This window comes from Mastomys coucha, unplaced genomic scaffold, assembly GCF_008632895.1.
Source record: "Mastomys coucha isolate ucsf_1 unplaced genomic scaffold, UCSF_Mcou_1 pScaffold10, whole genome shotgun sequence".
NCBI lineage: Eukaryota > Metazoa > Chordata > Mammalia > Rodentia > Muridae > Mastomys > Mastomys coucha.
The window spans coordinates 6,078,545-6,091,579 of NW_022196892.1; the positions used below are offsets into that span (position 1 = coordinate 6,078,545).

At 38.3% G+C, this 13,035-nt stretch overlaps 1 protein-coding gene across 3 annotated transcripts in view; it reads left to right on the top strand.

Moving 5' to 3' along the window:
* Synpr (synaptoporin) overlaps positions 1-13,035 on the top strand; it is a 312,429-nt gene that overhangs the window by 294,589 nt on the left and 4,805 nt on the right. For all 3 annotated transcript variants that reach the window (XM_031345205.1, XM_031345216.1, XM_031345227.1), the window contains one exon: positions 10,540-10,731. In XM_031345205.1, the coding sequence (XP_031201065.1) occupies positions 10,540-10,731 (192 nt within the window). The remainder of the gene's footprint in view (positions 1-10,539; positions 10,732-13,035) is intronic.

Genomic DNA, 13,035 nt, shown 5'->3' on the forward strand with positions numbered 1-13,035 from the left:
TCTCTCTCTCTCTCTCTCTCTCTCTCTCTCTCTCTCTCTCTCTCTCTCTCTCTCTCTCTGGCTCTGTGTCTCTATACATGTTCCCATCTCCTGCAGTAACAATTGTCTCTAATGATGGCAGAGCAAGACACTATATATCTATACACATAAAGTACAGAAAAATGTCAGGAGGAATCATTTTATTGCTATGTTTTTTTCTGTTTTTGATTTTGTTGTTTTGTTGGTTGGTTGGTTGGTTGGTTGACTAGTTGGTTAGTTTTAGAACAGTAGTATTTGGTTCTTACCCTAGGTTGCTCAGCTATGTAGTCTCAAGTTCTTGGTCATCAAAGTAGTATCAGATATGAGTTTCATCTCTTGGAGTGGGCCTCAAGTCAAATCAGATATTGGTTAATTACTCCCACAAGCTTTGTGCCACCATTGCTCTAGCATATCTTGTGTGCAGGACAGCATTGTACATAAAACTGTTGTGGCAGGGTTGGTGTTTACATTTCTCTTTTGGTAGTGTGCAGAGTCCTTTCCCATTGCTTTTGCTTCTTTGAACTTGTCTACTATATGTCTCAAGTTCCACATATAGCTCATTTTTTGTGGCTTCGACTAGATTTCTGGCAGGTAACTGGGTTGGGATCCTGTGCTAGCACATTACACAGTCCTCTCAAGACTTCACGTCTTTTCACTTTCTACTCCTAATGCTTAGACCACAAATTATTGATGACTGTTGTTTAAACCAATTTCTTAAACTTAAATAAAATTTACTTTGATAAAATCTGGTATAACTACTGGATATAGAAATTAGGAATTATAGGTCATATTAAAAGATGAATGTTGAAATGAGTCAATGAAAAGTGAACAGTCTTCTGGCCTTGTTCCATGACTTGCCTAATGACTAATTCTGGGATCAGGTCTCTCTGGCTATTGGAAGTTGCTAATTACGTGTTAGAGTCAAATTCCCAAACTCAGACTTTTTTTTTACTACTTGGGTGAAGGAAAACGGAGAAAGAGAGTGCCTTTCTATGTAGTTCAATGTTTCATTACTATTATATCTATGGTCCTACTGTGGTAGGTAATTTAGGCCTTAGAAAACACAAGACCTAATCAAGGTCATTCACTAACACAACCATAATTCAGATGGCAGTTGTTGTGAGCACTTGAGCATAGGATTTAAGCCCCTGCATCAAGTTCTAGATTCTCTAGAATGTAGAATAAGACTTTCACCTTTCTGGAAAGATCTGGTGATGAATTAGAATCAGTATTTCAGATGAAATGATGGAAGAAACTTGGTTTGACAGAAGACCTAGCCTTGCTTTGCTCTTCCTTCTTTGAAAACTCAAAGTGAAGGTTCTGTCCTCTTTCACTTCAAAGCCATCACCGGGCAATGCAAATAACAAAGCCCATGCACCTGAAACATTGGCAGTATTTGCTAGTAGGTAGAAATGGAGCTATTGGTTGTGCTTATCAATATGCAGTGAAGAGAGAAATGGGCTCAAATGTATCTCAGATAATGTTCTCTTACTGAATACTCCTCTTGGTATATGTTCACAAGTTATCCAAAACCAGCAATTTTATTATATTAAATCTAGATAAATTGCTTTGATAACAGCAACTTTTGAGTAAAACAAAGCAACACCTAAAAGCAAATGGAATCTGACTCCCTAGTCCAAATTAAGCCAGCCTGTGTCCTCTTAAGAAAACTTGGTTTTGGTTCACTGAACAGATAGTTCAAATGTGCTACAGACACACATACAATGTATCAGGGTTCTTTAGGTGCAGAATGTGTCCAATATCTCAGGTCTACTTAACTATTTAACAAATCATAAACACATCAATTATTTGACCATGCTGAATTTGCTTTCTTTGTGGTTAGTAATGTCTCTTCTGAATACTTCTTGGAGTCTACTCAGATCCCAAGCAGAAGAGATTCAAAGTGTTGAACTACATTCCAAATGTCATTTTCTCTCTTCAATGAGGATTAAACATCACAAGCAGAACTAACTTTGTATCAGAATGATGAAACAATAAATGTTGTAAATTCATCTTCTGTTGTACAATCTCTGTTTGATAAACTAATAATAGTATTTGTAAATAACTGTATGCTTGTCTACACCCTCAGAAGAAAGCCACATAATTCTTCTGATCAGAAAATGGCTTCAGGCACAGCCACCAACAGGCTTTCAATACAGAGAAGCCATTCCACATTCAGTTAACTGCAAGCTCTCTGATGCTAATTGATGTCATTAATAACCATCTTAACACTTTTAAATTTGGTTTAGCAAAGGTCCTTGGATCCAAAGCCTCTGGCAGCTATTTCTAGAAAATATCCAAAATATATTATTTTTACTCTACTAATGTTGTCCAACTTCTATTTATGAGAAGCTGTATTGGCTCATTGTTTACCGGGTGTGTGTAGTTCTTTCTAGGTTAATCTTATTTAGTATAAACACACATAATTTTCTTTGAGTGAAATAATTAAATAATATAGGAAGATTGTAGATGAAAACTAAATCATTTGGATGATACTAAATTGTTTAAAATTTAGAGATGACTGATTTAAATAACTATCCAAACACCAAAAACCACATTTTCCTAAAGCTACTGCAGTCAAGTGAGGTATTAATTGTTCCATATTTAAACATCTCTACTTCAGTTTCTTCATCAGTAAATGGACCAACTCAGTAGAAGGTGATAAGGCTCATGGTGTCAATAAGGGCCTGATTGAGTACTAGTACAGGGGAAGCACTCGGGAGATGTGAGGAAGCACCAGTACAGATCCCCTTCTGTGTCTGTGAGGTGATCTGGCTGCATCATTTATGGGAACTTGCCACTTCCTGGATTCAGGTTGGGTTTGGCCACAGGGAAGCTTCAACTGGAAGCAGAGGAAGAGGAAAATTGTGTCAAATATTTGACCTATGTTCCCTTTTCTGCAAGGTAGCTTCCAACTTAGTTTATGCCCAAAGCCAGAAAAAGACAAAAACCTTTCATGCTAATGCATTCTTTATCTGGAACAAGTACCATATTGTGGTGGTTTGAATATGCCTACTAGGGAGTGGTACCATTTGGAGGTATGGTCTTGTTGGAGTAAATGTGCCACTGGGGGTGTAGACTTTAAAACCCTCATCCCAAATCCCTGGAAGCAAGTCTTCTCCTAGCAGCCTTCAGATGAAGATGTAGAACTCTCAGCTCCTCCTACACTATGCCTGCATGGATGCTGCCATGTTCATGCCTTGATGATAATGGACTGAACTTCTGAACCTGTAAGCTAGCCCCAGTTAAATGTTGTTCTTATAGAGTTGCCTTGGTCATGGTGTCTGCTCGCAAAAGTAAAACCCTAACTAACACACCTGTCTTATAGTCACTTCCTGTTATAGAAAGTCTCCCTTTAGCCTAGGTACACTTTGAAGGAGCTATTCTAGGTTGTAAAGTTACTTCTTATTTAATCTAAATTGAATCCAAACTACTCTTGAAGGTACCAGTGCCCATGAGAACTCTGTGTGGGAAAAGCACGGCTACTACCAGTAAAGAGTCTTGAACTCACCGCCATGTGTCACTTTTTCTAATAGAGTATGTTCTTAAGTACACAGTTCTATTTAAAATGAAGTACAATTTATCTCTAAACACTATTACATGCTAAATTATCACTAAACATATGCACAAAAATTTCTATAAGATTGGGCCCATACTATGTGTTCATTCATTCACACTTTCACTCAGTAAATCTTAGGTTTTTTTTGCTTTGTTTTGTTTTGTTGTCCAAGACCTAAGAGGGAACAAGGGAGGCCAGTTCATACCCTAGTATTAAAAACTTATGTGGGAAAATGGTAGTAGGGCATTTAATGTGTTTTCAATTTTTGAAAAGTGCTTAGCAAAGAAAAGTCAAGGCATCATTAGGGTTAGGATAACAAGTAAACCATGAGGCTGGGAGGGATAAGGACAGGACCCTGGACAGGGATTGCTGAGGAGAAAGACCCTCCAGCAAGAGGGGCCTGCCCATGTACGCTCTAATAGATTCATGTCTCAACCTTCCTGTCCTAACTTGTCCTTTTACATCCATTAATTCTTTAGAGAACAATCACTGGTCAATGCCATGTGCATCATAGAGAATTCTGACCATAAGATGAGCAAATTTTAGTTGAAGTAAACAACTAAACCAAGAAAATCATAAAAATCCTACACCAGATCATAAAGGGGAAATTGAAAAAAAAATGAGAAAATTAAAACTGCGAAGGTACTGGGGGATTGTTTGGGGAAATGCTATCCAACATGTTTAGCAAGGCAGCACCTGGCCCATTGAAATTTAAACAGATATTTTTTTTTGAAGGTGAAAGACAGCAAGCCCCATTTGTGGTTCTACTCAAGGGGGACTGTCCTAGGTGAAATTTATGCATTGCATATGTTCTGGGTGGGCTAGAGTAACATCTAGAAAGCCTGTGTGTTACATAGAGAGGTGAAAGGTTAGGTAAAGAATGGTAGAAAAGTGGCCCACTCAGGGTCCTTCAGGACCCTTTGTGTGACCTTTAAAATCTGTGCTCAGTGGGGTTGTCATTGACAGGTTTTAAGCAGGAAGTGCATACTCAGCACTAAGAACACTCTGCCTGTCATGCTGGTAATACATACACATTCATAAATCATGTATAGCAATTATTTTAAATTGTTGAACATTGTTTTTCCCATCATAAGTCACAGCACTACTTTCTGAGTTTGGGGAATTGTTGTGGTAGTACCTTGTTCTTAGTCTATATTTTCTCACTTGCATAGAGATAAAATCACCCAAAGAAGATGTATATCCATGACAGCTCCTGCTCATAGCCACCATGACAGTTTCTGCTCATAGCCACCATGACAACTCCTGCTCATAGCCACCATGACAGTTCCTGATCACAGCCACCATGACAGCTCCTGCTCACAGCCACCAAGACAGTTTCTGCTCATAGCCACATATTGTTTGTATTGTCAGAGTTGTCATTGTTGTTTTTATGGGACATTAGTTTTCATTTCTTGGCATAGTGATAAACATTGTTTACAATAACTTATTCAATCCTCCAACTATGCCACGAAAATCCTTATTTCAACCTACAAAGGTAAATTGTGGTCTTAAGAAATCTAGCAAGTTGCCTTAAAAAATGAAAGTATAAGATTGGGGATTCAAATCTCGATCTGGCCAGTTCCAGAGCTGAGCTTTTCTAACTTATGCAGGAGATAGATTATGCAGCTCCCCTTTGTACAGTGTACTTCTAGAAGATAAAATGTCATATCAGATCCCCAATGCTCTATATTTAGTCCAGTGCAAGGACATTAATTCCTCTGCAGAAAAGTGCTTCACTAACTTAAGCAGAATCTCAAATTTAGCTTTTGAAAAGCATTTCAATGTAACCTTTTTACATCCATTCACTTTTATTTATTTAGTATGTGTGCATTTTCATGTTTGTGTGTGTGCATATGTGTGTGCACTCATGTGTGTGTGTGTGTGTGTGTGTGTGTGTGTGTGTGTGTGTATGCACGCGCACACACTACAGTGCACCCATGAGAACCAGATTATTGTAGTCAGTTCTCTCCTTCCTCCACATGGTTTCTGGGGATCTTACTCAGGTCATCAGACTTGGCATCAGGCACCTTTACTCCCTGATTCATCTCTCTGGAATTTGAAAAACTGTAGTGCATTTTCATTAACCAGTAAACTCTTCTTAAAGCAGACATTAGAAGCAGCATACTGCAGTCAAGCATTCAAGCACACAACCCCTGGAGACAGATGTCCAGGCTTAAAATCCCAGCTCTTCTATCAATTAATTCTGGCTTTAAGCAATTTATTTAACATTCTGGCACATCAGTTTCTCAATTACAAAATGAGAACAGAATTAGCATGTGTATCAAAGTGCTATTATCAGGATTGACTTAATCCAAATGAATCTGGAATAATACTTAGTGCATAATAAGTGCTCAGGAAATTTTAGTTTGACATAGTTTTCTCCATTATCCAAATAAAAGTTCCAAATGGAACCCTGAACTTATATACTCATCAATTCTTTGAGAATTTCATACACATTGAATGATAGAACAAGAAAAACCAAATGGGTACTGACTCGGAAGCTTTACACCTACTGTCTAGATTCCATGGGTGCTATGCACAATCATGAAGGATAAAAGTAGCTATCTATCAATCTTACACCATTGTGAACCCTGCAAATTACAACAATAAGGAGTCTGGGTAGACATGCCCACTGGCACAATAGTGGCATTTATGTCATTGGAGTGACCAGTTTCTTGTTTGATTTAAAGCCTGATCCACGATATGTAATCTATACCATTACCAAATTAAGAACCTATGGCTAGACAAACCATAGATCCTAAGAAGGAACTTACAACTGTCGTTCTGCTACATGGACAGAATACTATTGTTTTTCCTAAACCCTACTGACATTTAAAGAAGTCTGTCTCTAACTGTGATCAGTATAAATAATGAAGAACACTGTCCTATACTTGGAGCTATACAACAACTATGGGCCCTAACAATATGTTACTATGAAGGGCACTGCCCTGTATTTTCTTATCTCCTATAAGGGTTTCCTTAAGACATTTGACATTACTGAAACCATGCTATTTGAATATATGAATGAAATCAGACACCTCTTATTCACACCTTGGAAAATGTAACATCATTAAAATGCTAAGTTTTCTCCAACTAATCCCTAGATTCAAAATATTTCCAACTATGTAGGTGGAATAATGGCCCTACAAAGATGTCCCCATCCTTATACTTGGAACTTTTGACTGTATCACATGGCATGGCAAGAGATTAACACTGCAGAGAGAACTAAGATTGTGGAGAGATCTTTAAAATGGTGGAACCCTCAATTATTTGAGTAAGCATAATGTAACCATGAGCCCTCAAAAAGTAAGAAAGCAGAGGAGTCATTGTCAATGTGATGCAGTTTTAGGAAGAAGACTGACCATTGCTCTTTGAGCACAGCAAAAGATCATGAACAGTGAAGATGGGCAGCCTTGACTAACAAGAAAAAGTAAAGTTGTGAATTCTCTCTAGAGCCTACAACAAGGCCTGAAGGCCCTGCCAACTCCTTTAATTTACTTTGATGACCCTTGTTTTAGACTTAGTTATCTACAAATACATAGGAATAAACTCATGTTGCCTGAGAAATGAAGAATGAACTAAGGTACCACCAGATTGCCTATAAACCAAATGTTGAGCTTTGATACAGTTGGTTCATATTTAATCACTAGGTGTCTTAGTTAGGGTTTTACTGCTATGAACAGACATAATGACCAAACCAAGTCTTACAAAGAACAACATTGAATTGGGGCTGGCTTATAGGTTCAAAGGCTCAATCAAGGTAGGAACATGACAGCATCCAGGCAAGCATGGTGCATGAGAACCTGAGAGTTCTACATCTTCATCTGAAGGCTGCTAGCAGAATATTGGCTTCCAGGAAGCTAGGATGAGGGTTTGAAAACCTACACCCACAGTGACATACCTACTCCAACAAGTCCACACCTACTCCAACAGGGCTACACCTTCTAATAGTGCCACTCTCTGGGCTGAGCATAAACAGACCATAACACTAGGTGTGAATTGTCCTTGCTGATACTGAAACATCTATAGATGCTGCACTTGCTTGCTTGTGCTTTAAACATCTGCATTCTCCCAGAAAGAACTTAAGACAGCTTACAGGATACATACAACTCAAAATGAAATGATTAGATATGAGAAGGAAATAAGAGAAAGTATGAGTATAGTAAACAGAAATAGAGGGTACCTCCATGCCTGAAAACTCCAGTGACTGGATCACATTTCGATCCTAAATATTGTTGAGCTAACATTGAATAACTCATGAGAGTCACTGGATCAAAAGAAGAGTTGCTCCAAAGATTTAACCAGTCTTAGTTGTGAAACTTTCAGAACATTCTCCAGAAGGTCACACCTAACAGACATCAGATCAAAACAACATTACTAAAGAGTGACAGCTTCCCCAGTACAGGTCATGAGCCTTGTTGGAAAGTCACATGGGTATACCTGAGTGCAGGCCTTATAGGTAAAATGTACCTTGTCCCAAGGAAAAAAAGAAAAAAATGTATGGGGTATGCTGCCCAGAGTACTTTTTTAGATAAAACAACAGTTTTTTTTTTTTTTTTTTAGATAAAACAACAATGTTTTTAGATTAAAAACAACAACAACAACAACTCTTAGATAGGCACTGTGGCTATGCAACAAGGCTTAGTCCCAGTTCTCTTTTTATCTGCTATTACAAACTGTTTAGGATAATTAAATAATACAAGTTGATAGTCAATCAAATCATAGTCATATTAGATACTAGTTTGGATTGCCACAAAAAATATACATCCTGTGTAATACAGATAATAGGTAGCTGGAGACATGCATTTTTTACTTGTTTAGATGTGCTATGAATAAATAGATGGTCTTCAAAGGCATCAGAGATCCACAGAATGTGGCATTTAAAGTTATTTCATTATTAAAAGACCTTTTGACTATGAGATACATCTGCTCCTGACAGTACCCCCATTCTACTTCAAAGATATTGTTGAGTACCAATACCTCTATGTGGAGTTGCTTCAATTATAGCAAGCTACTTACTAGTCAAAAAATTCCCTAATTTCATCTGCAGACAAAATGCTGTCCAAAAAGGACAAATGAATGAAAGATAGTTGACTGCTAAGCTCTGACAATACAGGGTAATCTAGTCCACCATAATTCCTGTTTCACTTAAGGTATGTCATGTGTTCTGGCCCAGAAGGCTGAAGATAGATGTTCCAACTTTATAAGAGATGCTGGGAAGTGTCCAGGCAGTCAGCTGTCTGCCAATTGTGGAAATTTTGGAAGGTGTGCTCCTGCACTTACTGTATACTCTAATAGTCATTCTTTCTCAAATCTCTGACTGGATTGAAGACTAGATAGTTATAGTCTCGCAATTAAACTTAAGTTATTTAGGATTTGAGAAGATATTCTAGATTTAAAAAGATGGTTTTAGGATGGTAATACAAGCTAAAATTAAAGATAATTTAGGTACAAAATTATAAACTCATTAAGATAGGATAGATGATAAAGCACCACATGTAAGTTACAAAATACTGGACTTTTAAATATAATCCATACTTAATAATTGTCATAATTGTTTCAAAATAGTTCCTACTATGTATTGTTTATTAGTATAGGAGACAGACCCTTTTTAATTGGACAAAAAGGGGGAAATGTAGTGGGTAGGCCTGATGCTGCTTGTGCTCTAATGCTAATATTGGGCCTATAAGACCTAGTTGTCCCAGAGACAAGAAAATCTATATGTGGACCTCAGTGGCATTGTGTGACCTTGTCCCCAAGTTGGTTTTGATTGATGAATAAAAATGTTGAAAGCCAATAGCTGGGCAGATAAGACCTGGCGGGGTTTAGGGTTCCCTGGGTTAGGGTTTGGAGGAGAACCACGAGGAGAGAAGAAGGTGAAAGAGAAAGGAAGATCTGCCATGGATTAGTTGAGCTGTTAAAACATGGCCCCTACCCCTGGCCAATTGAATTTAAGAGCAGCCCAGATAAAACATAGTAAATAGTAAATAATAATCAAAACATAGTAAATAGTAAATAATAATCCGGCACTATTGATACAAAAGTAGATTCTACTAGCATAGAGGGTAGACTTAAAGGTGATTGAGACTTACTGTAAATATGAAGGTTATATGTGTCTTTTATCCAGGAACTGAATGATCAAACCCGGGTAGAAACTCTGGGACAGGATTAAAATTGTCTGTAGTACAGGACAGCCAGGGCTACAAAAAAAAAAAATAGAGCATGCCATCATTATTATAAACATAATTCTGAGCCTATAGTAAACAAAAACCTATAATAGCTAGTACTGCCCTCTATTTAATTCAGTTCCAGGCATGAAGTAGATAGTACCTTTATTTGTTAAATTAACAAATAGGTACATGAATAAATTTTGCCACCCAGGAGTCTTTGACAATGGACAAATGTCTCCAATTGTTTGAAACCATTACACCACAGGATAAAGAAACTTGGGTCAGTAATTAAAGTACCATCATCACATGTAGAGTTTCAGACTTATTTAAACTATTCTTTGACTTATTTTACCATATGCAAATAGGGATCCTGTAGGGAACAAGAGGTTAAAGTCCTTGAGTCATTCCTGAGACAGAGCAGGTGTTCAATAAACAACAATGGAGCTGGGTGTGGTGGCGTATGCCTTTGATCTCAGCACTAGGGGGGCAGAGGTAGGAGGATTTCTGTGAGTTCAAAGCCAGCCTTCTCTGTATAAGGAAACTTTAAGACAGCCTGGACTACAAAGAGAGATCCTGTCTCAAATAAGAGAAACTAAATAAAAATACAATCCTTTATGTCATATAACTATAAGCACAGCATCACAAAACTTTATTACTTTCTGACAGAAGATCTAGGTTCTAATGCTATGAGATCTTAGAATTTTCCAAAAATCAAATAGTAGTTGCCTAAGCTAACAGATTTTTTTTTCTGGGACTCACACCTGCCTTCTTCTCGTGTGTCTCTCTGTGCAGGACTTTATCGTCACCGTAGTCTTTTCATTCTTGTGGCTGGTGGGTTCCTCTGCTTGGGCCAAAGGACTGTCAGATGTCAAAGTGGCAACAGATCCCAAAGAAGTCCTGTTGCTGATGTCAGCTTGCAAGCAGCCTTCCAACAAGTGCATGGCTGTCCACAGCCCTGTCATGTCCAGCCTAAACACCTCTGTGGTAAGTGTTTGCTCATCCACACATCGCTTACTGAGTTTTATTTGATGATCAGTGATGAAGAGAGCCACCTTGAAGCCGGCCCCATTTCTGCCTCTAAAACTAGGCCAAGCACAAACGAGAAATCTTACTGAAGGAGTAAGATGATTATTTTAGCCTTTGAGATTTTCACTGTCAAAACCCACACACTGTAATGCTGCTGATTACAGAGTTTTTAACACGAACCCAGCAGGTATTAGCAGCTATAGCTCGGATGGCAGTCAAGAGAAAATTCTAACGCGGAGTTATACAAAACCTACATGTTGAGGCTGAAGGCTGCCAGAAGCTACAAAGAGTATTTTGTTAACTTGGACGTTTCCTAGAAGAAAAACATTTTATTAAAACCAAACATATAATACACCAAACCGGAGAAAAATATGCAGGCTTAGTAGGGTACAAGAAGAAATGTGTGGCTTGAAAAAGTACTTAGAATAATTGTGTATCTTCTCTCTGCCCCAGTTTAACTGCTTGATAGCCTTACAAAAGATGTGCTAAAGTAGTTGAACAATAAAATATTGTCATCAAGAGTCAGAGCCTTACTGGAAAGGAGGAATACCAACAGTTGGAGCGAGGCTAAATTGTATTCCTAATTTATAAGTGTAAGCAATTGTGTTAGCCCTCAGAAGGAAGTTGTGTATTATAGATAAGCTACGACGTCCACCAAGAGAAACATTTACTGAGGAGTGGGAGGCTCAGCCATGTTCACTAAAGAAACACTGCAGCAAAAATTAAGAATAAGTATCTTGGCTGCAAAGTTAAGCTGTGTCCCTGCGGCTTTCTGAAATTCAGCCAGGGCAAGAGTTGCTCCACTACCCCTGGTTTTTCAATAAATCTTGCCTTTGTGAGATAAGAAATATGAAAATTAACTGTGCCCTGGATATCATGAAAATTGTTGCACATTGCTGGCCATGCTTGTGAGTGATAGCTTGGCAGTATGCATTAAGAGATATAGTGATGTTTCTGTACATTATTGGTAGGCAGTGTTGAAGAAATAATTGTGACTGTGATCTCAAAATCCAAGAGGACAAATATAAAAGTGCTTGGCATTGTTGAACAATCAAGTAAATGTGCTGTTCATCAACTGCTAGCTTGATAATGCATCCCCTAGTAAGTTAGGACATCCTACACAGCCTTGTTAGTTCGACTTATGTTCTAATAATCCTTGGACTGGAAGGAAGAACTTGTTGAGGAAGAATAATATGTTCTACTAAACCTAACAACCATGTGAGCAAGTGAATGGTGAGTCCCTCAAGGTTGTCACTGTACCCTTGACTGCCAAGGCTCTGGCAGTTTTAGAAGAACAGCTCACTCAGACGGACTAAAGCAAAGTTTAAAGTGTTCTTTAGACCTATGTCTAGGACTAATGTCTACTTATTGCAACATCCGGATTGCAAAGAGAAACTGGCTCCAATTTCAGGATGAAAAGGATAGGTTCTGGAAAGATCTCATGAGCCTGCTGAGGCCTGAAGAGCTGAAAATGGAAGAGCCTGGAACAGACCATCAACTCCCAATGGCAAACAACCAAAATATTGTCTCTTGGGGTTGCCAGGTAGTAAGAACTTTTCTTCCTCCAGTGGAAAAGTTCCAGGATGGACCTCAAGCTATTGAACTAAAACTTCACACCACAAGGAAAATGAATTATGTATTACTATCACAGGGCAATGGATATTAATCAGTCAACAGAGATTTTTGAATTACAAATGTGCTTGCCTTCAAGTCACATTGAACTAGCTTAAACAAAACTAAAAAATAATAAGAAAAACTAGAAGTGTCACTCTAAAGTGGAATGCAGAGCTGTGAGCTGGAAGATAGTCAAGAAACTGGGCTTTTCAAGTTCTCTACTTCTAAGACCTGACTCTTTCTCTGTGTATCTGTTGAAAGGCAATATCTAGTATGGTATTCTTCTTTTCCAAATAGAGTATTAAGGTTTTTCCTGTGCATATGGGAGAATGAAGATACCAGCAGTTTCTAAATGTATATATCTTTTCAAAGAAACAGTTTTGGCCAATGAGTTGGCTCATTGGGTTTAGGTGCTCACAGCCCAAGCTTGCTTAGCTGGTTCCCAGAACTCAAAAGAGGAGGGGGAGAACAGACTCCACAAAAAAAATCTTTCTTAGACTTCCACACATGCGTATCACACACACACAGAGAGAGAGAGAGAGAGAGAGACAGAGAGAGACAGAGAGAGAGAGACAGACAGACAGACAGACAGACAGACAGCAGACACACACACACACACACACAGAGAGAGAGAGAGAGAGAGAGAGA